Source organism: Aquarana catesbeiana, linkage group LG01 (genome assembly GCF_042186555.1).
Source record: "Aquarana catesbeiana isolate 2022-GZ linkage group LG01, ASM4218655v1, whole genome shotgun sequence".
Lineage (NCBI taxonomy): Eukaryota > Metazoa > Chordata > Amphibia > Anura > Ranidae > Aquarana > Aquarana catesbeiana.
In genome coordinates, this window is record NC_133324.1 from 620,673,661 (window position 1) to 620,699,577 (window position 25,917).

The 25,917-nt window shown below is 39.7% G+C and overlaps 1 protein-coding gene across 8 annotated transcripts in view; it reads left to right on the plus strand.

Moving 5' to 3' along the window:
• The window catches only part of ANKRD17 (ankyrin repeat domain 17), a 212,247-nt gene that overhangs the window by 105,699 nt on the left and 80,631 nt on the right, over positions 1-25,917 (plus strand). For 4 of the 8 annotated variants that reach the window (XM_073600429.1, XM_073600457.1, XM_073600448.1 and 1 more), the window contains exons 12-16: positions 470-597; positions 2,526-2,669; positions 3,149-3,251; positions 7,102-7,857; positions 25,088-25,236. In XM_073600429.1, coding sequence (XP_073456530.1) covers positions 470-597; positions 2,526-2,669; positions 3,149-3,251; positions 7,102-7,857; positions 25,088-25,236 — 1,280 coding nt within the window. The remainder of the gene's footprint in view (positions 1-469; positions 598-2,525; positions 2,670-3,148; positions 3,252-7,101; positions 7,858-25,087; positions 25,237-25,917) is intronic. The other 4 variants (XM_073600439.1, XM_073600466.1, XM_073600479.1 and 1 more) reach the window with 2 other exon arrangements.

The following is a 25,917-nucleotide window of genomic DNA, read 5'->3' on the forward strand; positions in this document are numbered from 1 at the left end:
GTTCAGATATCATCTCGTACATTAAGAAGTATGGAGGTGAAGCACTTGCAGTGACAGACAATATTGTTTTCACCACTGCTATTTTGCCATTATATACTTTTTCATCTAGTTAGAATAAGCCTTTTAGCCCTTTCCACCCTTATAAGTGTACTCTTAAACTAGCAGACTTGTCTAATGTAAGTTGCCTTGTGGTTAAATTAAAAATTCTATACCTTACACTGGATATTTTATGAAAATTGTAGGCCACGTAATGTGCATTATGACTTAGGTAGTTTTGTTTTTTGTTTTTTTTTTTTTTGTCCTCATATCTTTAAAAACATATGCAAAATAGTCTATGTATTAGTTACTAGCATGATGTAGCATCTTGTTTATAATTAGTATACTTTTTGAAGTCTGCTTGTTCATGCTTAAAAACACAACAGAAACTAGTATTGCTCTACTGATTGATTCACTCACATTTCTGTCTTAGGTGCAAATGTCAACCGCACAACACTGAACAATGATCACACAGTGTTGTCTCTTGCCTGTGCTGGTGGACATTTGGCTGTGGTAGAGTTGCTTTTGGCCCATGGTGCTGATCCAACGCACAGATTAAAGGTACAGTTTTCCCTACTCCCTTTATGTTATGACATGTTAGACAAGCTGCAGGAAAAATACAGTTAGAAGTGCTTTTAGACCTCTTTAGGAACACTCCTAAGAGCCCTAAATTAGGGGTTGGCCGATTAAGATACAGATTTTTTTTTTCTGCTTTTCAGGCCGATAGCCAGTGTCAGCTGCCGATATTCTGTAGATTTAACCTTTTTTTATTTGTACACGGTCCTTTTTTTTTCCCTTTTTATCACTGTTATTGCTGTCTCAAGGAATGTAAACGTCCCTTGTGACAGTAATAGGCAGCACGGGACTCTTTATGCACAGGTCCCTCCTCTGCACTTGAAAGTATTCAAAACGTCGATCTGCATTTTTGATCACTTTCTATTTTTTAAAACTGGTGCCTTAAGGGATGCCAGTAATCTGGAAGTGATGTCATGATGTCATTTCATCGCTGCTGGGTTACTAGATCTGAGACCTGAACAAAGCCGATAGTCTTTGGTTTTCCGGCCGGCGGACGTGCTAGCTGGTCGCTCGGGCCTCCCGCTGGGGCGGAAGACCCGGGCGGAAGTGGGTTGGTAGTGGTGATGTCCCCTCCCACTGCTTGTAGTAACAGCTGAACGGCTGCTGAGCCACATCGGTTTATTATTACAAGAAAGCCAACCGTCCGCTCTAAAGAACGATACCGGGGTGATGCCTGCAGATGCAACCCCTTGAAGCAACATTGGTAAGTTTGTGACCAATACCGCTGCTTCAAAAAAAGTGAATATTGGCTGCACTGATAATCGGTCGACCCCCTACCCTAAATCCCAAGGAGCTCTAATGTGAAGAATCTGACTACTTGTAACATTATCTGCTTTGTCAAACCTACCAATCCTTCCTATTGGCAAGTCAAACCACCTATTAGTGTTTGATCAGTTGTGAGGCACGGGGTGAGAGAAAAGGGTAAGGTCAGCTCTGTTTCATCAGGAAGTTAATCTTACTAAATCTGGATACACACTATACAACTTTTGTTTGATTTTTCCTTTAGATTTACCTTCAACTATGTAGTGGAAGGGCCTGTCTGCATACAAATTGAAAGTGTTTAGGTTGGACCTCATATTACATTCTTTTGGTAAACCTAAAAGAAAATTGTATGGTGTGTATCCAGCTTAAGCCTTAATTATCAGAGTTTTAAGGACTGTTTTACTGTTTTAAGGTATTACTTAAAGTGGTGTGCCGCCCAAAAAAATAAAATTTAAAAGCCAGCAGCTGCTGGCTTTTAACAATAGGACACTTACCTGTCCTGGAGTCCAGCGATGTCTGCACCACAGCTGATGTTTCCAACAGCTGTCGGGTACTGCCGCCGCCATTGTGGGTAAGGTTACCCGGCAATGTAGCCTTACGACTTTACGCCGGGAACCCTACTGCGCATGCGTGAGGCCCCGCTCCTCTCTCCTACTGGCCCGGTGACAGGGAGAGGAGGAGGGTGCCCCACAGATGTCACGGGCCACAGCCCAGAAGTGGGAAAGGACAGATGTTTTGTCCCCCCCGAAAGGTGCCAATTGTGGCACCGGAGGGGGGGAACAAATGAGCGGAAGTTCCACTTTTGGGTGGAACGCCGCTTTAAGGGCAGCTAATCAGATTGATGCTGGCATGAGCTTTTCATTGGTAGGCCTGAATCTATTTGATTAGTTTAAGGCAGTACAAACATTGAGCCCTAGAGTTAAATTAAGTGTTGCACTTTATAGCACAATTCTAAAACCTACAGTATACTTCTTTTACATATCTATGAGATTTACGTTTTCAAGGATATGCAGCAATTTCAAATCTGGTAGACTTTTTCAAAATATATTTTGATGCAGCACAATATAAGAAAACAGTTCAGTACTATTTGAAGTGCATGAATGCACTGTCTTTATGCTCATGATTTTTTTTTTTTTTTTTTCTTTTTGCAGGATGGTTCTACAATGCTAATTGAAGCTGCCAAAGGAGGTCACACAAGTGTGGTTTGCTACCTGTTGGATTATCCCAATAACCTTCTCTCTGCTCCCCCTCCTGATGTCACACAGTTCACCCCACCCTCTCATGATTTAAACCGGGTAATATATGTGTTGGTTCTTAATATATTAACATTTATACCCAGTCCATAAGTTACTATTTTGTTTAAAACCATAACTAAAGTAGAAATTGGAGTACTTTTGTAGTGAGTGAAATAAATGTACTGCCATCCTTAATGGACCCCCACCTTTTTAAATTGGGGTTTAGGAAAGCACATGCTTACTATTTCTACCCGGCCACTAACATTGGAGCAAACAAGAGCTAGTGCTAAGGTATTGTTTCCTCTGAGGTGATGCCTGAAGACCACACTTGTGAGTAGGTGACTCTAGAACAGAGAACTGCTTAAAATGTGCTGTCACCTGCTTAGCAAAATTTGTAATGTCTTTTTTTTTTTCTCTGTGAGGAGGAGGGGGTAGAGTGCTTTTTGGCCATTATAAGCATATTTGCGTATTTCTAGGTATGATTTCATTTCTTCCTTTTTACCTAGAAATAGTCTTTGATGCATATTTGATGCTTTTAGGCACCTCGTGTACCAATGCAGGCACTGCCAATGGTTGTCCCACCCCAGGAGCCAGACAAACCTCCAGCAAGTGTGTCTACAAGCCTTCCTGTTAGAAATAAAGGTTAGTTGTAAAATTATAGACTTTTCTTCTTTATGGACAAATGAGATTTGTTTTTCTTCCTCTTACACCTCCTTCTAATGTTATATTTCCTGCTTAGAGGCAATGTGTCTCATTCGTTTAATCCAAGATAAACATTAAAAGCGTTGTATCTGTACATCCCAAATTTGATTCAGAAACCGTAGTAGTGGTAATAGTAGCTGTACATGATTTTGGTTACTCATACACTTGAAGGTAAAACCCATACAAAACTGAGATTGAAGTTTTAAGTGTGTATTGGCCGACTGAATGACCCTTTGGCTTCTTATGTTTATGGCCCTCTTGATAAAATATCTCCACTAAATTTCTCTTTCCCATGTACATCTGACTGGAAGATAACCAATAGTGTCGTCTTTTGAGTTAAAGTGTAACTACGAGTAAAAGCAAAAATGACACACATGCTGCTTTTGGACATTGGCATTAACAGAGCAGTTTTTGTTTTTCTGAGTCGTCTTGCTGTAGCATAATTTTATTACCTGGTTATCCTGCCAGTAGCTCAATTGATTTTTGCTTCCTGTAACAGGGTGATAGTGCTCATTTTGTGGTGATATCGCTCAACACTTTGTCATCTTGGACAGTGTAGTCTTAAGTTGGCGATACATGGCTCAGTTTTTTTCGTTCAGCCAAATTACTGAACCGATTAACCCATCCACACATTTGAGGTTGCGGGAATTCTCTCCACTGTGTCATTGTGTTCTGACAGCGGAGGAGTCAGCTAGGCTCCTCAGCTGTCAGAAAACACTGATCAGCGCTGCAGCCTATTCTTCATAAGGTGTTCAGATCCATCCCCTCCCCATTCCTGTGCAGCAGCAGATCACCTCTTAAAAAAATCTATTGCTGGCTGCAATCGGGCAGCAATAGATCACTATAGTGGTGAACTGTTACTGTAGGCAGAAGCTGAACAGAGCTGCAACAGATGTTAACGCAGTGTATACCTTTGCTTCTACAGCGCATGCCTATGGAGCAGTCTGTAGAAGCCTTGGAGCTGCTCCTGGGCTTAGTGCTGGACGCCAGCTGTCACTGACAGCCTGAACCCATCTTGCAGCCCAAAGAAATATGCTGTTATCTAGTGCCGAGAAACCTCAGTAGGTTGGGGCAGATTTCTCATAATAGCTATGACAAAGGGCAAACGGATTTAGCCAGCAGTGCCTGCAGGAAATATAAGAAATTGGTAGGTAAAGAGATCTTCCACACATTCCACTTAAAGCCACAATTTTTGTTCAGGCAGGCCATTATTAATCTGGCTAGCTAACTCCAATACTATATATATATATATATATATATATATATATATATATATATATATATATATATATATATATATATATATATATATATATATATATATATATTTCTGGTCAAACCACAAAAAGTCCATCTCTAAAATATATTTAATTAGTTTTTCCCAATATATACTTAATGGTTAGGGAAATGCTTCCATGCCATACTTTTAAATCAAACTTAAAATATTCAGAATTATTAGAAAAAGTCTACTTCACTTAGCTAAGGGAGTGATCATGTGGGAGATTTCCTTTTTAGTCCCTCCCACAAAGTTATTGTCTTATGGATTTCTGTGCTTAAATATGCTGACAAAATTAGCTTATTGTGTCTGCAATATGTCTCTAATTTGAGCATGTTTCAGAGTTCCTCCTGAAATATTTGCTTTACACGTTTGTGATCTCGGTATTCTTTATAGTGGCTGTATGTTAACTTTTTGTGTTTCTTTAATGACTCTTAGTTCATGCCCCAATATGTATATATATATATATATATATATATATATATATATATATATATATATATATATATATATATATATATATATATATATATATATAGTGTGCTAGTATGTTCACCTAATGATTGTATATCATTGTGTGTCTAATCCTGCATCCTGTTCAGGTGCTTTTTAAACTTCCGTATTCCTGCTCTCGCAACAGGTTTCTCAGCATTTGATCTGAGTTCTGTGCTTCAGTGTTGGCTTAACAGAATTAATCTGCATTATACTAAAGTTTGTAGCAAAAAAGGTAGAACTAGTAAAATCCACTATTTTAGATTCACCTCTCTGATAAAATAACATTCCTTTTAACGATAAAAGTAAAAAAAAAACCTGAAAAAATTTGTTCTCAACATATTAAGGTACATATGAAACAAAGTAGGGCAATTTGAGAGAGCTTTAGATTTCATAATCATCTCACTGTAGGGGATTTAGCAGGATGGGGTTTTGTGCTGCCTACAGGCGAATACACTTTAAAAATTGTCTCCTAGTTTTTTTAGTGCGACACATATATGAATCTTCCCTGACCATTCTAAACTTTCTCCCACAGTCCGCTTCCTGTTCAATACCCCCCGAAAGCTTTTTCCAAGCCTGGGATGCCAGACTGTAAAACAATGAATAGATTTGCTTGTAGTGAGAAATGCAATCAAATTTGTTGCAGCAGCTCCTTCCTGTTTTTTTTTTTTTTTCCCCCTTGCAAAATTGTAACGCTTTTTTAACATAAGGCATGAACAGCAAACTTGAAAAGAAAGTCAATGGTGTTCTTTATACTGAGATCTGTATACTATGAAAACCACCAGAATGACTGTATTAGTGTGCTTATTACCAGGATATGGTTCTACTAGTACAAACATGCTAGGAGAAGAAAAGGATGCGGTCTTGTAGAATTTGAAAGCCGGGGGGGGAGTGTAATATTTGCTTTCTTATGAGCGCTTCTAAACCGTTTTATAAACATACACACACCTGATGTTAATATGGAATGATTTTTATATAATGGGTAATCAAGCTAATCTACCCTAAAGTAATTTTCAGGGGGTAGGTGTAATATGGTAGGGTGGGTGACCCGCTGGCTTTTTTTGGGGACTTGGTAGCAAGAGTTTGCAGCATTTCATGGCTCTGTTTTTGCCCACCTTTTGAGTTTTGGGTGTTCTCATTCATCTTTTAGTGGTTCCCCACTATTCCTGAAGCATTGACCATGATTTAAAAATGTTAAATTCATCAGGATGAACTGAAAAACCCCATAATGGGTAAGGCGCATATGCAGGCCTTGGGCCTCAAGGGCAGAGAACTTTCCACCAGAGTTCCAAGAAGTTGAAAGAAACCATAAGGTAGTTTAAACCTGAATGAAATACAAATATTAGTTTTTGGATGACCTGCCCTTTTAAACTGTTCCCCTTATGTTACTTTACTGTGTTGCAGCAAAGGGATAAAGGAGAAACCCAAATGTTTCCGTTCTTTTTAGTATTGATAAATACAGATAGTCATTGGCTTCTGGCGCATATAACTGCTTATAAGGTCTTTAGTTTTGTGAGAGAAGGAACATCCGTGAAAAAAAAAATGATGCTGCTCTGGTTTCGCAATCCTTTCAAAAGTTCAAAGCTTTGACATTGCTTTATTCACATCTTTAGGTGGTGGTATCTCAATGTTGTTATGTTAGTTTCATTTATGATGTAATGGGGATATGAGTTTCTGGGTTTGCTCAACTAGTCATAATATGCCCTTTATTATCTTGAGACACCTTGCTTTTGAGCCAAGTCTATTTGACCACTAGACCAAAATTTAGTGTAAAAGTTCAGACGTTTTGCTTCTCACTGCATACTGCTTTGATTAACCTAATTTTGTTCCTCTGTTATTTTTCTTCTCTAATTTGAAATGTCTTTTGCTTATATAGACTATCCATTTTCAAGTGTGTGATAGTTTTGTGGATATAGTCATTATGTAGTTGTAAAATTTCTCTCATGTCTGACAGACAGTCATGAGGATACTATTCATTTTGCGCTTCCAATTTGGTTCTGAGGGGGTTTCTTTTTCACACAGCTACTACTAAGCAGAAGTCCAGTGGCCATGTGCCAGAAAACAGCCAGGATGCACAGGGATACATCAGCAGTCAGTCTCCAGAGAGCATTGTAGAAGAAGCTCAGGGGAAGCTGACGGAACTTGAACAGAGGATCAAAGAAGCCATTGAAAAGAATGCACAGTTACAGTCCTTGGAGCTGGCTCATGCAGACCAACTGACTAAAGAGAAGATAGAGGAGTTGAATAAAACCCGTGAAGAACAGATCCAGAAGAAGCAAAAGATACTGGAGGAGCTTCAAAAAGTAGAACGGGAGTTGCAACTTAAGACCCAACAGCAGCTGAAAAAACAGTATCTAGAAGTGAAAGCTCAGAGAATTCAGCTTCAGCAGCAACAGCAGCAGCAATCCTGTCAACATCTGGGGCTGCTTACTCCTGTAGGGGTTGGGGAAGAGATCACAGAGGTAGACTATACCCACTTGCAGCAGGTTGATACCATCCTGCTCAAAGAGGACCCTCAGCAGACTGCAGTACCAATGGGCTTCACTCCCATGCAGCCTTTGGCAATGCCTCAAGCTTTGCCGCTGGCAACAGGTACATTATCTCCCGGGCCCATAACTAATCTTGCAGATCTCCAAGGAGTTATTGTGGGACAGCAAGAAATAGGTCAAGCACAACTAACAGGGCTGGGGCAAGGTGTCCTGCCAGAAACACAAGAAGGGTTAATGATAGCAAGTCCTGCCCAGACTCTCACTGACACTCTGGATGACATCATGGCAGGTGGGTATAATAGTTCAACTAGTTTCATCTGGTTTTTTACATGTGCTTTTAATTGACAGATCTTTGTTTATAAGAAATGGTGTTGGAATATTTTGTTGTTTGCTTGAAAACATTTTTTTTCTAGGTTTACTTTTTTTTTTTTTTTTTTTTTTTTTTTATGGAAAATGTCAGATATTGTAAGTGGTGGGTTTATGACTTTTAGATGATTCTTGTAGCTAAAACAGTCTATGAAGTCCAGTTAAAATCTTTAATGCTCCTCTGAACTCTGAATGCCAGAACGCATGGCAGCTGTGAAAACGGCTTATTGCTTGCGCGTTTAGGCATGTCTAGCACTTTGAGTGTTAATGCATTCTTTAGGCCAGAATATTAATTTTCTCTGGCCATTGGGATGCATTAACACTGAAATGCTAGCCATGTCTAGTATTTAGGAACATTCAGTGTTTTTTCTGGCACTTGGGTTCAAACTCCTCTAATAGGGGTGTTTTTAAGTTCTGTGTGCGTGAGGCCCTTGTCAAAGTAATAAAAGGCAAACATGCAGGGACAGAGGTTCAGAGCAAGCCTTATAAGTGACTCTTCCACATTATATAAAATAATTCTAACTGGAATAACCAGATAGTTTTTACCATTGCCCTTGTTAAACAGTGGTTTATGCTACATTTCTATAAAGTAATTTGTGGTTTTGGAGGGGAAAAAAAAAATTTAACAAAGGCTGTAGGCATTGGGTGGGGGTCGTGATGTTTTAAGATCCTAAATGACTGGACCTTTTAAACCAAATTATCTCTTAGCACTGCCGTTAATAGTAGCAGCAGGGGGAAAAGTGTATGTGTTAGGACAAGCAATAGCGAATGACACTTATGACATCACAATCAATAAATTGAGGTGGTAGAACATCAACTTGTTTCAATAAAATAGCGCTGTTCCAAATGTGGTATAATTTTTGATGAGTGATAATGGTCTGAGCAAAGAGTTTGATACGTTTTAAGGCTAGGGAACTGGAGACCTTTCCTTCCCTCTTCTTTGTGCTAAAATCGATCATTTGTCTCTGAAGGGAACAGGCTTGTGCGTGATATGCTGTACTAATTGGAAAGCTCTGTTCTGACCTGTATATGCACCTTTATATCCCCAAAATAGGAAATACGTGTGTTTTATAGCCAAAACTGAAGCAGTTGGTAATCTAAAATAGAGTTGTCTTCTAAAATTCATATTATGTGACCAGATTTTTTTTATTTCTACAAAGCTGGGGTTTCATTTTAAAGCATGGCCTTCATCTGTTCACAAAACTTCATGCATTTTGTTCACAGAATACAAGGCATTCTCTGAATAGACAAAGGGGAAAGGAGTAGACGGTAAACATCAGGATCTCCCCTTGTCCATTTACTAAATGCTCTGTGTTTTTTGAACTTTTTTTTGGGGGGGGAAGGATTTGCTTCTCATTAGGTTCTAGGATGCTGAGATAACTGTTCCAGTGCATAGTTCGTAACCCTATCTCTGCCTCTCATGTTTTCCATTACTAGAAATGTTTGTGTGCCCCATCTGTAGAAAATTATCAAGTAAAGTAGGACTCTGCTCCTGCGCTGAATTTTTGTATTTCTCAAGCCTGCCATTTACTCTCTCCATTATCATGTCATTTTTGATGTAAGAGTACTATTTTATTGACACAAGTTGATTTCCTATTGAAATTCTGCTATGGTTATGGGCATATAGAAGACCTACATGTGGCTTTAAACTTAACACACTGAAAGAATTACATGCAGTGCCTGCTAATTAAACTGAAAAAAAGGCAGGAGCTGCTGTGTTTAGGTGAGGTTCAACCTCTGTCTCCTGAACGCGGAAGAGTTGCGTTCAGGATAGGAACATTTTGACCTCCGGCCACAGGGAAACTCTTTTGCTGCATTTTGCGTTTTTCTGTGGCCACGGTAACTAAAGGCCAAGTGTACATAAAGCCTTGGTGTGTTTTTAAAGCGGTTATGTAGCGTGGGAGGAAAAGGTAAATAAATGGGGGAAAAAATGTTATTCATTTGCATCTATAGGGCTGATATGAAAAGCCAGTATGAAAATTTTGTGCTGCCTGTAGTAACCCATCAATACTCTGTCAACCTTGTCTTGCAAAAATGACAGGTGGAAGCTGATTGCTTTCTTTGAACAAAAAGCTATTTTCTTTGGCACAAGTTTTATACATAGGCCAAAAATGTTATTTGACACTGGTAGTCAACCAGTGCCTTGTGAGCATTTTTTTTCTTGGGACAGCCCTAGGTGGTTATCAGACTTTTAGTACCTGGTTTAATTGAATTATTGCTGTTTGTACATTTTAGCTACTTAAGTTGTCGTCTAATTCACTTTTTTTTTTTTTTTTTTTTTTTTGTTCAGTTATGTTATTTGTACTTACAAATGACAGAATTCACTTATTAGGGGGTAAAGTTCTTTGCTTTTTTTTTTGCTTTACATGTAGCTTGGCATACTGCTGTCTTTTTTCTATAGGTTTATAAACTAAAACAAAATGATATTCTGAGTTGCAAAAATTTCTGAACATTTTTTCTCATCCATTTGGGGATCCAGGAAATCTTTGGGTTATAATACAGCCTCCAGGGGGATTGGACACTGGCAAGCAAACATTTGTAGGGCAGCCCCAGATAATCCCTCTCTACCAGCATAATTTCGTGGTGTTTTTTTCCCTCTGCTCGAGCATGCTTTCTTCAGTTGTAGCTTGCTGCTATTTTTAGCTTTTGGAATACTGAGTCCAGACTTGGTTTCTGCCAGTTTTGTAGGATTTAACAATGGCGCACACGCTCAGCGTATTCCTGCTCTAAAGCATTGAGAAAAGCATTTCCCCACTGCTGCTCCTGCTTGAAATCAGCCACATGGAACTTTGGGCATTGATTCTTGCTGCCTGCCTGGAGTGACTTTGGTCACCTTCGGCCATCTGACCCTCACCTGCTACCAGCTATTTGTGGTTTTCAAGACTAATCAAGGTCTTGCCTTTTAGCCTGAGCCTTCCCCACCTTCATGCCATGCAGTTGCAACATGGTACTGATTTTAGACAGAGTTGCTCCCAGCTCACATTCTAGCAAAGGTTCTGGGGCAGCCTGCAGTGCTCCTTCAGACGGTGCCAATGTCTGCAGCCTGCGATCTTATCTGCTTTGGGAGCCTGTTCACACTTGGCGTCTTTCTTGGCTTCATTGGGTTTGACTGGGCACGCTTCACTCTTGCCTAAGATGTTTTTTTGTTTTTTTTTAACCACGGTCATGCAAATCCTTGACCTACGTTACCAGTTATTTGTGGTTTCTGATCACCGAGGCCACAAACATGCAATTTCTCTGCTGCGTGGACTTTGGTTTATCAGAATTGTTTCAGTCCTTGACTGATGAGCGTATTAGGAGGACTAAGGAGTTGGTCTACTGCTGCTATTCTCAATTAAAGGAGACAATTTTCATCTCTTATTGATGCTTTACACACCACTCTTTATGGAAACTGGAAACCTCCGCACAAGCGGTCATCTTCCCCAAATGTCTTAGTCTTGTATCTAATTCAAAGGTTATCCAACAGTCTTAAAGACAAGAGGACAAGCCTGCCTTTTAAGGGTCTACCCAATAAGTGCTTAAAGCCCTTCCTAGAACTCTGTTCTTGTATTTGATACCTGCCCTTCATCCAATTCTTGCACTGACCTTACTTTGTGAGACCGTGTCTTACTGGTTAAAGTACCTTAAAGACTGGGTCAGTCCCTCACTAATAGAAAGTATGGAACAGCTGTAGCTCATGTGTAAAGCACTGTGGAACTTTTGTGTTTTAAAGAGAAAAGAAAAACGATTCAGCAAGGATGCTACTGTGGCAAGTGCATCCATCTTCCTTAGCAGAAAAAATCTAAGGAGCAGACTGAAGACTTCTCCCTCTTTATCTGTATAGAAACCCTCTTTTTCTCCACTCTTTTGACAGACATATTCACCATTCCCAAATCTAAAGGCTTCATTACCCCCATTCTGGATCTCAAAACTATGAATGTCTTCATTCAGATCCAAAAATTCCCTAAGGAATTTTCAAAATCCGGCAACTCCTATCCCCAGGGAGACTGACATCTGTGGGCGTCAAAGTTGCTTAATTTATACTTTCCTGTCTTTTCAGCACATCAGCAATTCCTATGCTATACCATTGGGGCCCCTGCACTGCTCTTTGGGTGTTCAGTGCTGTTGGCCCCTGTTACTAGCCCCTCTGAGACCCTGTAGCATCCCCGTTGTGGGATACTTTGATGACCTCCTTTTGTGGGAACAAGGAGTGCAGACTCTTTTGGATAATGAGAAGTTGACTGTGCAGACGTTACAAACATAGTTGGATCCTGAACTTTCAGAAATCATCGTTGGAATTGACTCATCTGGAGCGTCTGGGTCTAGACCTGGAAACCTTTTTTTTTCTTCTTTTTTTTTCACAGGAGAACCTTCAAACTCTCTGCTTTTCCTTTTAGCTCTCCATTCCGGTAGTCCTCCAACTCCCTACTTTTGCATGAGTGTCCTTGGTCAGATGGTACTCTTTCAAGGCAGTCCTATTTGCCCCGCTTCATCCACAATCTCTACAGCACAACATTCTGTCCTACTGAAAAGTTGATCCATTCTCTATACAGATCATTTCACTATCACTGAGAACCAGGTAGTTCAGGTAGATGGGATGCTGTACTGGGCATTACTTCACATTCTATGAAATGTTGGCCTTATCCTGCAAGGAATCCTTGTTCTGTGTGGGGACAGGTTGATTTTAAAGCCCTGGACTTCCTTCTTGAGCTGTGGGGGGTCTTTTTCTCAGCCACTTATTTTAGAAAAATGGATTTCCTTTTTGTAATCCAGATGGGCCCTGTTAAGGTGCACTGGCTTCTTGTTCCACCATGTCTTTGTGGCTGAGAGAGAAAAGAAGAAAAAGAGGGCGCACCTGCCTTAGGCATTATCCTTAAACGTCTTTTTTATTAAAAGCATTAGATACAATTTTTTTCCCACATTTGTGAGTAATATTTTTAATACAAGCGATCTCCAGATGACAGCAATTAGTTGACTGACAGATTCCTGATGGTAACAAAGGAGGTATCAAGGGCCATCGCCAGTTGACACGTTTCAAAGGGATACCTTCTTCCTCAAAGCCTAGCAGTGTTGTCCCCTACAGCTCTATCTATCTATCTATCTATCTATCTATCTATCTATCTATCTATCTATCTATCTATCTATCTATCTATCTTCTCACAAAAGTGAGTACACACTTTTTTTTTAAGATTTTATTATATCTTTTCGTGTGACAAGTGTATAGCTTGTAGAACAGTGTACGTTTTCTGTTCCCTCAAAATAACTCAACACACAGCAATTAATGTTGAAACCGCTGGCAACTAAAGTGAGTACACCCCTAAATGAAAATGTCCAAATTGGGCCCAAAGTGTCAATATTTTGTGTGGCCGCCAATCTTCTTATATTCTAGGCCATCTTTATGTAGAGTAACAATTATTTTTTCAAATCCTTGGAGAGTTCTTTGCCATGAGGTGCCTTGTTGAACTTCCAGTGACCAGTATGAGAGTGTGAGGGCAATAACACCAAATTTAACATACCTGCTCCCCATTCACACCTGAGACCTTGTAACGCTAACAAGTCACATGACACCGGGGAGGGAAAATGGTTAACTGTGCCCAATTTGGACATTTTCACTTAGGGGTGTACTCACTGGCTGTGTGTTGAGTTATTTTGAGGAGACAGCAAGTTTACACTGTTATACAAGATGTACGCTCACTACTGTACATTGTAGCAAAGTATCATTTCTTCAGTGTTGTCACATGAAAAGATATAAAATATTTACAAAAATGTGAGGGGTGTGATATATATAGAGATAGAGATAGAGATAGAGATAGAGATAGAGATAGAGATAGAGATAGAGATAGAGATAGAGATAGAGATAGAGATAGAGATAGAGATAGAGATAGATAGAGAGATAGAGATAGATAGAGAGATAGAGATAGAGAGATAGATAGATAGAGAGATAGATAGATAGAGAGATAGATATAGATAGATATAGATATATATACACACACCATTGAGCATTTGGGGAGGCTCCTCCCAGAGTACAGTGGATACACAGGGCGAGTAACGTCCCGCATTACAAATATCTATGTATGCACTAGATGGCCGTAACCAGAGTCTACAGAGGACAGTAACCAAAAATAGTATTGGTATCCATGAACAAGCTAAAAGGGCAGATGGTAACAATAGTTTTGTGTAAGACATTTGCGACCTCAACAAGCAGTGCTAAACATGGCAAACTCAATCATTGACCCACCAGTCTCCTTCACACACTGCCATTGGCGCCAGCAAAGGGGGATGAAGAAGGAGCCGGGGATATAATTCTATCAAAAAACAGTTGTTTTCTTGATGCAGCAACTCTCTTCTATTTCGCCATTTAGGGGTTTCATTCATGGCCTGGACCGCACACCACGTTTAAATTCCAAACTAGAAGTGCGGGCTGGACGCAATTTCCTATGCGTCTGGCGTCTTCACGCTTCGTCGCCGTCAGCCGCCACCTTTTTGTTGAAGAGACTAACTAGAGGACAAATGTGGACAGTGATGCCACTCTAGAAAGCAGTTTGATGAAAAAGAAGGCATACAGTTCTCCTCAAACTCAAATTTTGCCACCAGCTGGTGGCTCAGACCAGGCCTTCACTTAAATTTAAGATCTTAAGGACTGGGATTCACCTTTTCCTGTCAAGTCGCACTGCATTTGATCCATTCGTTATTTTGGCGTCAAGCAACTGTTTCTCAGATTATCAAATCTTCCAACTGGTCTTCTGTTTACTTGTTCTTTAACTTCTACCAGGTGGATGTTGCATCTTTATCCAATGCCAGCTTCAGGCGTAAGGCTTACAGTCAGCTGGTTGAGCTACAACCAGTCCCCAGTGTGTTCTTACACCGTGCCCCCCCCCCCCCCGTACCTTTCACTGTTTGCTGTGTTGCCCACCCTCAGGTTGTTCTACTTTTTGTTTTCTTAGTCCATTGAGGGACAAAGATCCCACCCTTCGGTTTATGTTCTTGGTACTGCTTTGCTACACAACTGAGGCATGCTGGTAGTAGGTGGGGCTACATTGGTTAGGTTTTTTTTTTTTTTTTTTTTTTTTTTTTTTTTTTTGCTAGTGTCCTATTCTCCTGTATGCAACGGTATAACACAAACGTTTACAACAACCTGTGTCCCTCAGCGGACTCCAAGAAAATAATTTTACGGTGAGTACAATAATCCTATATTTGATATATTGCACTTAATTTCTGACGCTGGTAGGTTACCATTTGATCATTTAATAGTTGATGTATTGATTTGTCTTAGCACAATCTTGGTAAAATCAGAACCCATTTTGAACCCATTATTTTTTCTTTTGTGAAAAATCCACGTGCCTGATTTTTATCTGGCACCTTTACATTCTGAAAAGGGGAAATCATGCATCTTCAAAATCTGGCAAATATACATTTCTCTGTTGTTCACTGACTGGCACAGCTTGATCATTTTAGCAACCTAGGATTATACTGCTGCCTTACAAAAAAAGTTGTCACTAGGCAATTAAAACAAAGGCCAGCTCACTTGAGGGTATAGATTCCTACAAACCACACCTGCTCAGTTTTGCTTAGTGTCCTTAGAAGAAAGCCTGTTTCTTTCTGTCATCGTTTTAGCCAAGGAATGCAGGCTTTCCCAGTTCACTAAAGTGGTTGGAAACTTCAGACCTGAAATATAAACAAAGCATATCCCTCTATAGTGTTTGCTTGTCCCTATTAAGAAGCGGTATGTGTCATTTTTGTCTGATGCTTTGTTCCTCTATTAGTCACTTTTGACAAGTTTTCCTGACACCAAGAGAAAAATGGTGACACAGGGAGGGAACTCCAGCTCATTGACAGTTTCAGCTGTGTTCCTATGGGTGGTGGGGATGGTTTTAATGTCTTTCAATCAGCTCTCAGAGCTTTCCTCACTAAGCTCTGAAAAGAGTAACTTCAGCTCTCTGCCCCCCCCCCCCCCCCCCCCTCTTTTTTTTTTTTTTTTTTTTTTTTTTTTTTTTTCCTCTGACCTCAGACAAGCTTAAAAAATCAAGCACTTAGAATGGATGCAGAGAAGAGATGGTGATAGAATAGGTACAACTTTATGTAGGAAGATTTGTTTCATCTCTGTGTATCACCTGAGGCCAGTCACTTCACTGGGTATATGGAATGGTTTACAACCACTTTAAGCATTTTGGTGTTCCCTGCAGTTAGCAATGATAAATCCTACCGTGATCCAGTTAACAAAGGACTCTTTTCGGGTCAAGCCTGTTGTCTGGGAAATTTTTGGGGTTCAGAACTATGGCAGCTTTGCCTGTCCCTGGCTCAGAAAATCACATCTTGGGAGTGGCTAATGCAGGTTAGTGCCATTTTTCCTTTTTTGGGCAACTTTTCTTAAAGGTATACACTCAGCTTGCCTGACACCAAATAAAAGGGCAGTTGCGGGTCACTCTTCTATCTGGACACTATGCTGCCTTGCACAAATATATTTGGGGGAATTTTTCAAAACTGGAGCAGCTGTGCATGGCAACAAGTCTTCAATCTTTAGCTTGTTCAGTGAAGCTTTTTGTACATGAAAAATTGAAGCTGATTCCAGTTTTAAAAAATTCCCCTTGTTATTTTTTTGCCCTTTATACAAGTCCTAGTCAGAAACATATGCATCAGCGGCAATTTTTGTTAAAGGGGTTGTAAACCCTTGTGGTTTTTCACCTTAATTCATTCTATGCGATAAGGTGAAAAACCTCCTGTGCTGCAGCTGCCCCCATAGCCCCCCTTTTAATTACCTGATCCCGGTCTTTCCAGTGATAGGGACGAGCACAGCAGCTCCAGCCGGTGTCTCAGGTCCTCAGTGGATAGAGTGCTAGCAGCAGGAGCCTTTGGCTCCCGCTGCTGTCAATCAAATCCAATGTTGCGGGTTTTAAAGGACTTTGCAACCCCTTTAACTGCTTTACTACTTCAGGTGCTGTTCTTTCTGCCTCACCGTGGAGTTGTTTTTCTTCTGTTATGCAAGGTTTTTGGACTCGCTACAACTCGTTGATCTCCCAATTCATAAGAGCTTAAAATGCCTACTGCCATGTTCCCCAGTGGAATCTAATGTTATAGATGCCTTTCTGTGGAGTATTTTCTAGAAAACTTGTCCGGTTCTGAAATCGACCCTCTTTCCCTCGAAGAGAACCACCACCATCTAGTTGAATTTAAGTCAGCAATTTTACCTAAAAGGATTCCACTTTTGTACAGTGGTCTGGACTCGATTCTCGTATATCTAAATGTTCCACTAAGTTGCTTGCTTTAATATAAACACTAATCTATGATTTTATCTACTGCTGTTGAAAATTTTAGCAGTCTACCAATCTCCTTTGGGGAAGATTAGAATAAATGGCCCCCAGAGTGGTTATCCTTATACATTGAACAACCACCTCACCATCACGGAAAGAATTGGTAAATGAAATGCAACATTTAATGCATATGGAAGAAATGACAGCCATATTGTACAACCTCAATTCCAAATATGTTGGGATGCTGTAAAATCTACATAAAAGCAGAATGCATTGATTTGCATCCCATAAACCCAGATTTTATTCACAATAGAAACCTATCAAATGTTTAAACTGAGAAAATGTACTATTTTGTAATAGATTTTGAAACTGATGGCAGCAATACTTCTCATTTTGGGACAGGGCCATGTTTACCACGGTGTAGCATCTCCTCTTCTAACACTAAACATCTTGGAAGAGGAATGTTGTTCCATTTGTGCCAGACATAAGATTCTAACTGCTCAACAGTCCTGGGTTATCTTTGTCATATTTTTTGATTAAAAATGCACAAAATATTTTTAAATGGTGAAAGGTCTAAACTGCAAGCTGGCCAGTTAAGCATCCAGACTTGTCCTCCTGAAATCTTCAAGGTCTTCCCTGAAAAAGGCGTAGTCTGGAAGGGAGCATATGCTGCTCTAAAACTTGGATAAATCTTTCTTCGTTGATGATGCCTTTCTAGATGTGTAAGTTGCCCATTCCGTACGCATTAATGCACCCCTATACCATCAGATGTAGGCTTTTGAACTGGGCACTGATAACAGACAAGAAGGTCCCTCTCCTATTTAGTCCGGAGGACACCGCACTCATGGTTGCCAAAAATAATGTGAAATTTCGAATTATCTGACCACGGAACAGTTTCCCACTTTACAGCAGACCATTTTAAATGAGATTTGCCCCCGAGAAGATAGCTTATTTTTGGATCATTTTCAGATTTGCATGATAGAGCTCTACCTTGCATTTTTGGATGGCATGGTGAACTGTGTTCCGACAGTGATTTTTGGAAGTATTCCTGAGCTCATGCAGTGATGTCACTGAAACATGACTGTTTTTAATGCAGTGCTGTCTGAAGGCCCAAAGATCATGGACATCCAATATTCATTTTTGCCTTGTATTTTGCACACAGTTTTCTCCAGATTCTTCATGGTGTGTAGATGATATATTTAAGGTCTTTGCAATGTTACATTGAACATTTTTCTGAAATCGTACAAAAATATTTAGATACAGCTTTTTACAGATTGGTGAACACTCTCTCCTTTTATACCCAATCGTGTTACTGTCCTGTTGCCAATTAACCTAATTGGTTGCAAAACATTCTTCCTTGTTAGTACCACTTTGCCAACTCTTTTTTTGCCTTGTCCCAACTTTTCTGAGATTGCTGCCACCAAATTCAAAACTTTTTTTTTTTTTTTTTTTTCTCCTTGAAATGGTACATTTCCTCAGTTTAAACATTTGATATGTTTTATACTGTGAATAAAATATGAGTTTATGAGATTTGCAGACCATTGCCTTCTGTTTTTTTTTTATGTAGATTTTACACCGCGTCCCAACTTTTTTACAATTAGAGTTGTATGATTGATACTCAAATTGAGTCCTTGGATGTTCCACTGTACAACAAACCAGTTCTGAAACCTGCTAGTCCCAATTTCTTAGCTGTGATAGCTGCATTTGGTGTTTTTTTTTTTTTTTGGCTTGCTTTCCTCTAATCTGGTAATCAAACCAGCAAGTCAGGTTTGATACAGCTTAAATTTAAAAACCTAAAATGTATATATTGGAGATTGCCAATCCTTTAAATGTGGTGGCTTGTTGGATTTCTTTTTTTTTTTTTTTTTTTTTTTTTTTTTTGCTCCTTTTTCCAATATTTTCACCCAATCATCTGGCCAGTAACATGATTCCTGTCTTAAGGTGTCTCCAGTCCACTGGATGAGCAACAGGGACATCTTTGGGCAGCAGCATTGTCACTCTGGGCAGATAGTGTTTAGAGGCACTAGCAGTTTTAGATGGATTTGACTTACAAATTGCACATATTCCAGCTTACACTTCTTAAGCAGTTACAGCAAAAGCTTTTTTTACTTCTAGATAAAAGGTACTTGCCACCAAAAGTCCTGCTTTAATTTCGCTATGCAAAAAACAGGATCAGTGGTGCAGATCAGAATCTTCTATCCATCATTAAAGAATTCCATCTATTTCTCCAAGTCAGTTTCTAGTTCCAAGACCTGCAGTTTGTGCTCCATCCCCTCAGGTTCAGGTGATTTAGGCATCCCAGGCTGAACAGAGGATCAAAAACTGCATTGAAATCCACCTCCGCATTGAGGTCTTCTCCACTATCTTCATTAGATGGGGACATCTAATGACCTTTCTGGAGATTTGTTATGCTCTTATAGCTACTGCATGGGTGTGTGAAGCAGAGATTAGCATTTTTTCATGTTTCAGCAATGTCCAGCAGATCTACTTTCAGCTTTTCAGGGATTGTTAAACTAGAGGATTATCAATCACGTTACACAAACCCGTCTACAGTTCTGAAAACCCACAGGCTGCATTTATCCCTTCCTGGATTTAAAAGATCTCAATACCTTTTGTATGATCTCAAGTTTCAGATGGAATTTTTTACAGTCAGTTTTTGCCCACTTTCATTGGGGAGTTTTCTGGCATCCATTGACTTACATATTCTATCTTTATATGCTACTAGCATCCCATGACTTACATCCTTTCTCATCTTTCCATGTCATCAGTGGTTTCTTCATTTTACTGTGGGTGACGAACACTATCCATTGTTGCTCTTTACTTTTTGTCTTTGGTTTGGCTTTAGGCGTATTCACAAAGTTTATCACCTGTTCTGAATAGTCTCCATCTCAAAGGTTTTCCAATCATTGGATACCTGGGCGATATTTTGCTAATAGAGCAGTTCTCTCTGACATTTTGACTCCAGCATCAATCGCAATGCAGCAGATGGCTCCTGACCTTTTGAGAAGTCATCCCTGATCCTGTCTTATTTGCCTGCAGTACTTGACATTCTCCAGGAGAAGTTGATGAAATTGCATTGCCAGGTTGTGTAACTTCAGTTTGGTGTCCATCTTCATTGCCGAGCTGAAATTGAGTACTGGGACTTTTGGTTTTGAATCGGTCCCAATTGATCAATTTCACTCCAAAACTTGTTTCTGAACATTCTCATGCCATGAGACAAATCAAGTCTTTCTGGACAACATTATCCAGTTATATCCTGATACCAAGATGTCTGTCATCGTATGTTCTGTCCATGGCACTGTTGGAGGCCAAGGTTATTCTTCCTTTACATTAGTAAAGTGCCATGACCAATGCCAGTCTACTGGGTTGGGGGTGGAGTTCTGGTTCATTTTTTGTTCAGGTCTGTTTTGTCTCAGAAAGGATCAACGCTTCCAATCCACATGCTAGGGTTACGAGCATTTTATCTGGCGTTACCTTACTAGTCTCCCCTTCAGGCTGATCTGGTCTGGATACGGTTGGACACCACCACAACTGTGGCTTTTAAGCATTTATCGGGGACAGCAGGAGTGTTGCGTTGGCAACAAAGGTAGGCTATCCTGTCCTGGACGGAGTTTCATGTTCCGTTTTTAATTTTACTTGGAAGGCAGAATTTCTTTTTTTGGCAGACGTCACTGGACCTGGGGGAATGGTCTCTCATCAGGTGGGGTTCTGGGATATACTGTATGTCTGCGCTGGGGAATGCCAATTATGAATCTGGTAGCTTCTCAGTTCACCAAGGACAGATTTGCCTTAAGGACATTGGACCAGATGACGGTCACAGCAGATGCTCTGGTGGTGCCATGAGATCAATGTGCCCTAATTTTATTCCTTTCCTCAGTCTGCTATGGGCTTTGCTTCAATCCTTTGACATTTCAGTATTCTCTTATGCTCTGAGGCCAGACCATAGCTATTCCACTAACCCTGTTTTTAGCTGACATGCCATAGCCTTTACTTGGTTGGCTAGATATATTATCTCAAGGACCGATCTTCCACTCTTCCTCTTGCTTGCTGGCATTGATGTCATGGCTGTTTTGATGTACAGGTTCTGAGAGACAAGCATTTCAGATTGTTACTCTGACCATTCTTAAAACCTAACTCTTAAGTTTTTTTGTTACTATAAATCATTTAGGCCAAGCTCACCCAAACGTACTATTTTCTTTACTAATTACTGTGCCCACTGTCAGCGCTGTATGTAGTGTCAGCTACATACAGTCTACAGCGATGGGTTCCGGCAGCGGTACAGGGATTCTGTCCCAAAATCAAGTTGGGCTAAGCGCTGCTCATCCATTCAAAGGATGGACTCAGCCTGACTTGATTTTGTTCTGACAGCAGAAGAGAAGTCCCTGTACCACTTGCCAAATAGTTCAAAGTAGTGAAAAACCTGGAGTTAGGCTTTAATGCTTGTAAATCTACTTCTCACAAGATTTATCATTAAATGTGGCATACTCTGTCGCAGGTAATAGTTTCTTGAGGGTTTGCCCATGTATCTTTTAGGTAGACTGTGCTATTTTCTACAATTAGGAGTAGAAAAATATTTGACCATTAGTACCATTGTGAGTCAGATGTCTGCCCTATCTGTTCTTTTTCAATGTATCTGACTAGTTGCTGATTTTGTACAGTGATTCAATTTATACACATTGATCCCCCTTGGACCCCTCTTTACCACTTTGGGACTTGCATCTAGTATTGTCAGTGCTACAAATACCTCCATTATTATTCATTCAGACATCTCCTTGACTTTGCTTTCCCTTAAGGAATATATAAACCCAACTTTTTATATTCTTGATATGTGTCTGCTGTATCATGTACTTACAAAGAAAACATTTTTTTTTTCTTTTTCTTTCTTTTTATTGCTTCCTTTTGTGTGAAATCCATAGCGGTTCATGCCAGTCCCTCTGCTTTCCTATCAAAAACTGACCACACTATGCATGAGAGCACATCATGGTCAGTTCTGAAAACTCAGCCTGCCCTCCTCGAATGATCGGAATTGTCTTCTAACACCCCAAACCCATTACACCCCCCCCCCCAGCCGTTTTACTGGGAAGACTAGTGTGCTGCTGTTTCTCCTCCCCTAGCTTTCTGAGCTCCTTAACCTCTGTTCTCAGCTGCATATGTGAGTACTTATTGAAAAAAAAAAGTTTTCATTTTATTTGTATACATAAATGTTTTGCCCTTTCATTTCTATTTTAAACGGAATGGGTTGTTTTACAAGGTGAGAGTTTACATATACTTTAAAGAATATGTAAACCCTCACCTTGTAAAACAATCCATTCAGTTTAAAATAGAAATGAGAGACAAAATTGTCCAAATATATTTGTCCAAATATAAAAAAAAGTTAAACTTTTTTTTATTATTTGAGTGACCACATTATCTCTGTGCCCAGCTGCATAAAGAGCTCAGGGAAGAGACACAGCAGCACACTTAACTTCCCAGTGAATTGACTTTTCTTTTCGGGGGGGGGTCAGGACAAGTCTAATCATTGGAGGAGAGTAGGCTGAATTCCCAGCACAGATAGAGAACTGACCACAGTGTGCTCACCTGCCTAGCATGGTCAGTTTTTAATAGAGAAGTAGAGGAACTGGCAGGTACACCAGGGATTTCACACACAACAAGTAATACCGAGAGAACAGGATACTTTTTCCTACAAGTACATGGTACAATAGTCATACCAGGAATATGAAATTTGGGCTTACATTCTCTTTAAGGTAGCTATTCTTGGAGGTTTCTTGGTTATCAGCATTGTCTTGAAGGGAGCTCCATTTAATCTCGAAACAAGGTTGTTTTAAGACCATGGGCCGTCTTCCCTTTTTTTCCAAGGTAGTCTCTGCTTTCCACCAAGGATATTGTGTTGCCTTCCATGTGTTGCTAAGTTGTATCAAGCTGTGTCCCTCAGACTCCAAGAAAGGAATTTTACAGCAAATTCAAAAATCCTGTTTTGCTGATATGATTTTCCTTTTAACAAAATTCTTCATGCAAATTCTACATTATTTGAAATTCTATAAATTCTATAAAATTCTCAAACATGATGGGTTGTTGCTTGATAGCACAAAAGTTGTTTTGCTTCTTGAAGGTTCTGTTCACCTCTGTTAGTTGTAGGTATGGGCTATAGGTACAATGTGAAAGGTTATTTACCTTAATGCAAGGAATGCATCAAGGTAAAAAAACCTTAAACCTTTTAAGCTTGGCGTTTACATGCATTTAAGTCCATTACTATTGTATCTTTAACTCACATTTTGATAGAAAACCAGATGAAGGACCCATGCACACTGGACTTAAAAAGCCAGTTCTTTTGGAAGAAATAAGATGCCCATATAGTGTTTTGTACACGTGTTTAGAAACGTTTAGCTTTTTTTTTTTTTTTTTTTTTTCTCTGCCAGAAAACTTCTCTCAAACATGCAAGAAAGAGAGGTTTTTTTTTTTTCTGCCTTTAAACGCTGAGCTTAAAATATGCCTCAAAATGTTCTAATGTGCTTGGACAGATAGGATTATATTAAGCTGTTGCTACAGGCAAAACTCTAAACTCCTGTAGAAGCAGCATTTTTGGACCCTAAAGATACAGTAAGCACAGCTTTTTACAAAGCACCTACAACACATTTAGCATACAGTTGTGAACATTTGTCTTAAGTCAGTGTTGTGGTTTTGGAATATTACTACCTCAATGTCCTCTCCACTGCTACTGGAAACCCCCCTGCAGAGATTTGGGGCTATGTTTTGTTGTGTGTGTTTTTTTTTTTTTTTTTTTTTTTTTTTTTTTTTTAATGTGGGTTAATATTAAATACGGTAACCAAATAGAGAACCGAAATGTGTTAACTTGAAAACAATGTAGTGTCCCATTGCAAACCTGCATTGTATACTTGTTATGTGCTATGTTAATATCCCACTTCCAGTGTCCATGATACAACTTAAAACTTTCAGAACTATATAATGTAGGCAAATGTGATAGTTCAAATTATTTCTTTCAATTTTAAGAAATATCCCTTAACTGAGATCTTCTGCTTTGGGCAGTTTTTTCTATGGCGTACCCCAGATATACCCCAAGATATTTAAACCAAGTAGGTCAATTTTCCTCAGACTTTACTTTTTTGATTAGAGGCACATAAAAGATGTACTGGAGGAGATGTTGCCTAGGTTTTAAATGCTGAAATACTCAGGTTAAGCCTGTCAAAAATGGAGGCATACTTTTACTTCATTCAAGTTGTCTTCTTGAAAATGTGCGTTAGGCAGCCTTTTTTTTTTTAATGTTTTACCTTTCTCAACATAATTTTCTCCTCCCATCCCCCATAGTACTATTTTAGAAAAACATTTCAGTTTATCAGGAACATTGCTGTAAGGACAGTTGGGCTCTATTTACACACAGGCATTTTGAATTGCAGGTGGAATCGCTGCAATTTCAAAACTAACTGTTAAAATGTCAAATCTCACATCAGCCGTTCAATGGCACCAAAAAATGCGGTGCGATTTTGTGACCAATTGCACTGCAAACGAGCAAACCAAATCATGAGATGCGTGTCACCCAAAAGAGGTTCCAAAACCTTTTCGGGGTGAAACGTATCGTGCAATTTGGTTTGGGCTTCTGCAGCGTGATTTGTTGCATGACAATCGCGGCAGAATAGCACACCATTTTCAGGTGCCATTGAAATGAATGGCATCTGAACATGCTGATGTGCGATTTGACGTTTTTAACAGCACATTTTTAAATGCCGGGGCAGAATCGCTGCCATTCCACCTGTGCTTCAAAACGCCTTTGTGTGAATGGAACCTAAATGTTACTGTTTTTATAAAGCAATTTCCAAGTGGTTACTTGATTTTCATGAAAATGTTTCCTTAATTAGTACAGCACTATTCTTCCTTTCTTGCCCGACTAAGTGTAGACATTTTATTCAACAGCAGTGAGCGGAAGAACATCTGCAATCTCAAACACTCCTACCCACAGCATTGCTACTTCCATATCCCAACCTCAGACGCCAACTCCAAGTCCCATCATTTCTCCTTCAGCCATGCTACCTATATACCCTTCCATAGATATTGATGCACAGGTAAGAAAAAGTACTATATATATGGAAAACTGATTTCAAAACAATCGTATATAAGCATTTTGTGTGTAATTGTAGTGAGAACCTTTTTTTTTTTTTTTTTTTTTTTTGAAGATGCCATTTTAAAGCGGAACTTCACTCCCCTGAATCATGTAACCTTTCTGCACGCATTTCCCCCTTCACAATCAGTTTCTGATTTTATTTTTTGCTGCTTTACAATTTTTCATTTCTTTTCTCTGGCCCCTTACCTGCCCCTATTCTCGCATGGGTGAGAATGACGTGTCTGCTCCTGCAGCCTGCTGTGGTATCCCCATCACATATTTCAGGAGCAGGACAAATGACAGCCAGGGGATTGAGCTGGAGCACATTGTGGGATGGCTTTCTGAACCCAGAGGAGGCAAGCCAGCTCATGGTCACTGAAAAGTACTAAGATGGTAGTGCTGGACCCAGGCTTTCACACCTGAGCAGGGGATCGCAGTGAGACTCATTGTACAGATGAGTATGTGAAACCAGGGCAAAGCTGCATAATTGGGGGGGGGGGGGGGGGGCGGGCTTAAAAAAAAAAAAAGAAGTGGGTGAGTGAAGTTCCTCTGAGTTTGTACTTTTGTATGTACATGTTAAAGTTTCAACATTCATATGTTTATTTTATTGTTGAACAGTTCTGGATTGAAATGCTTTCCTTAT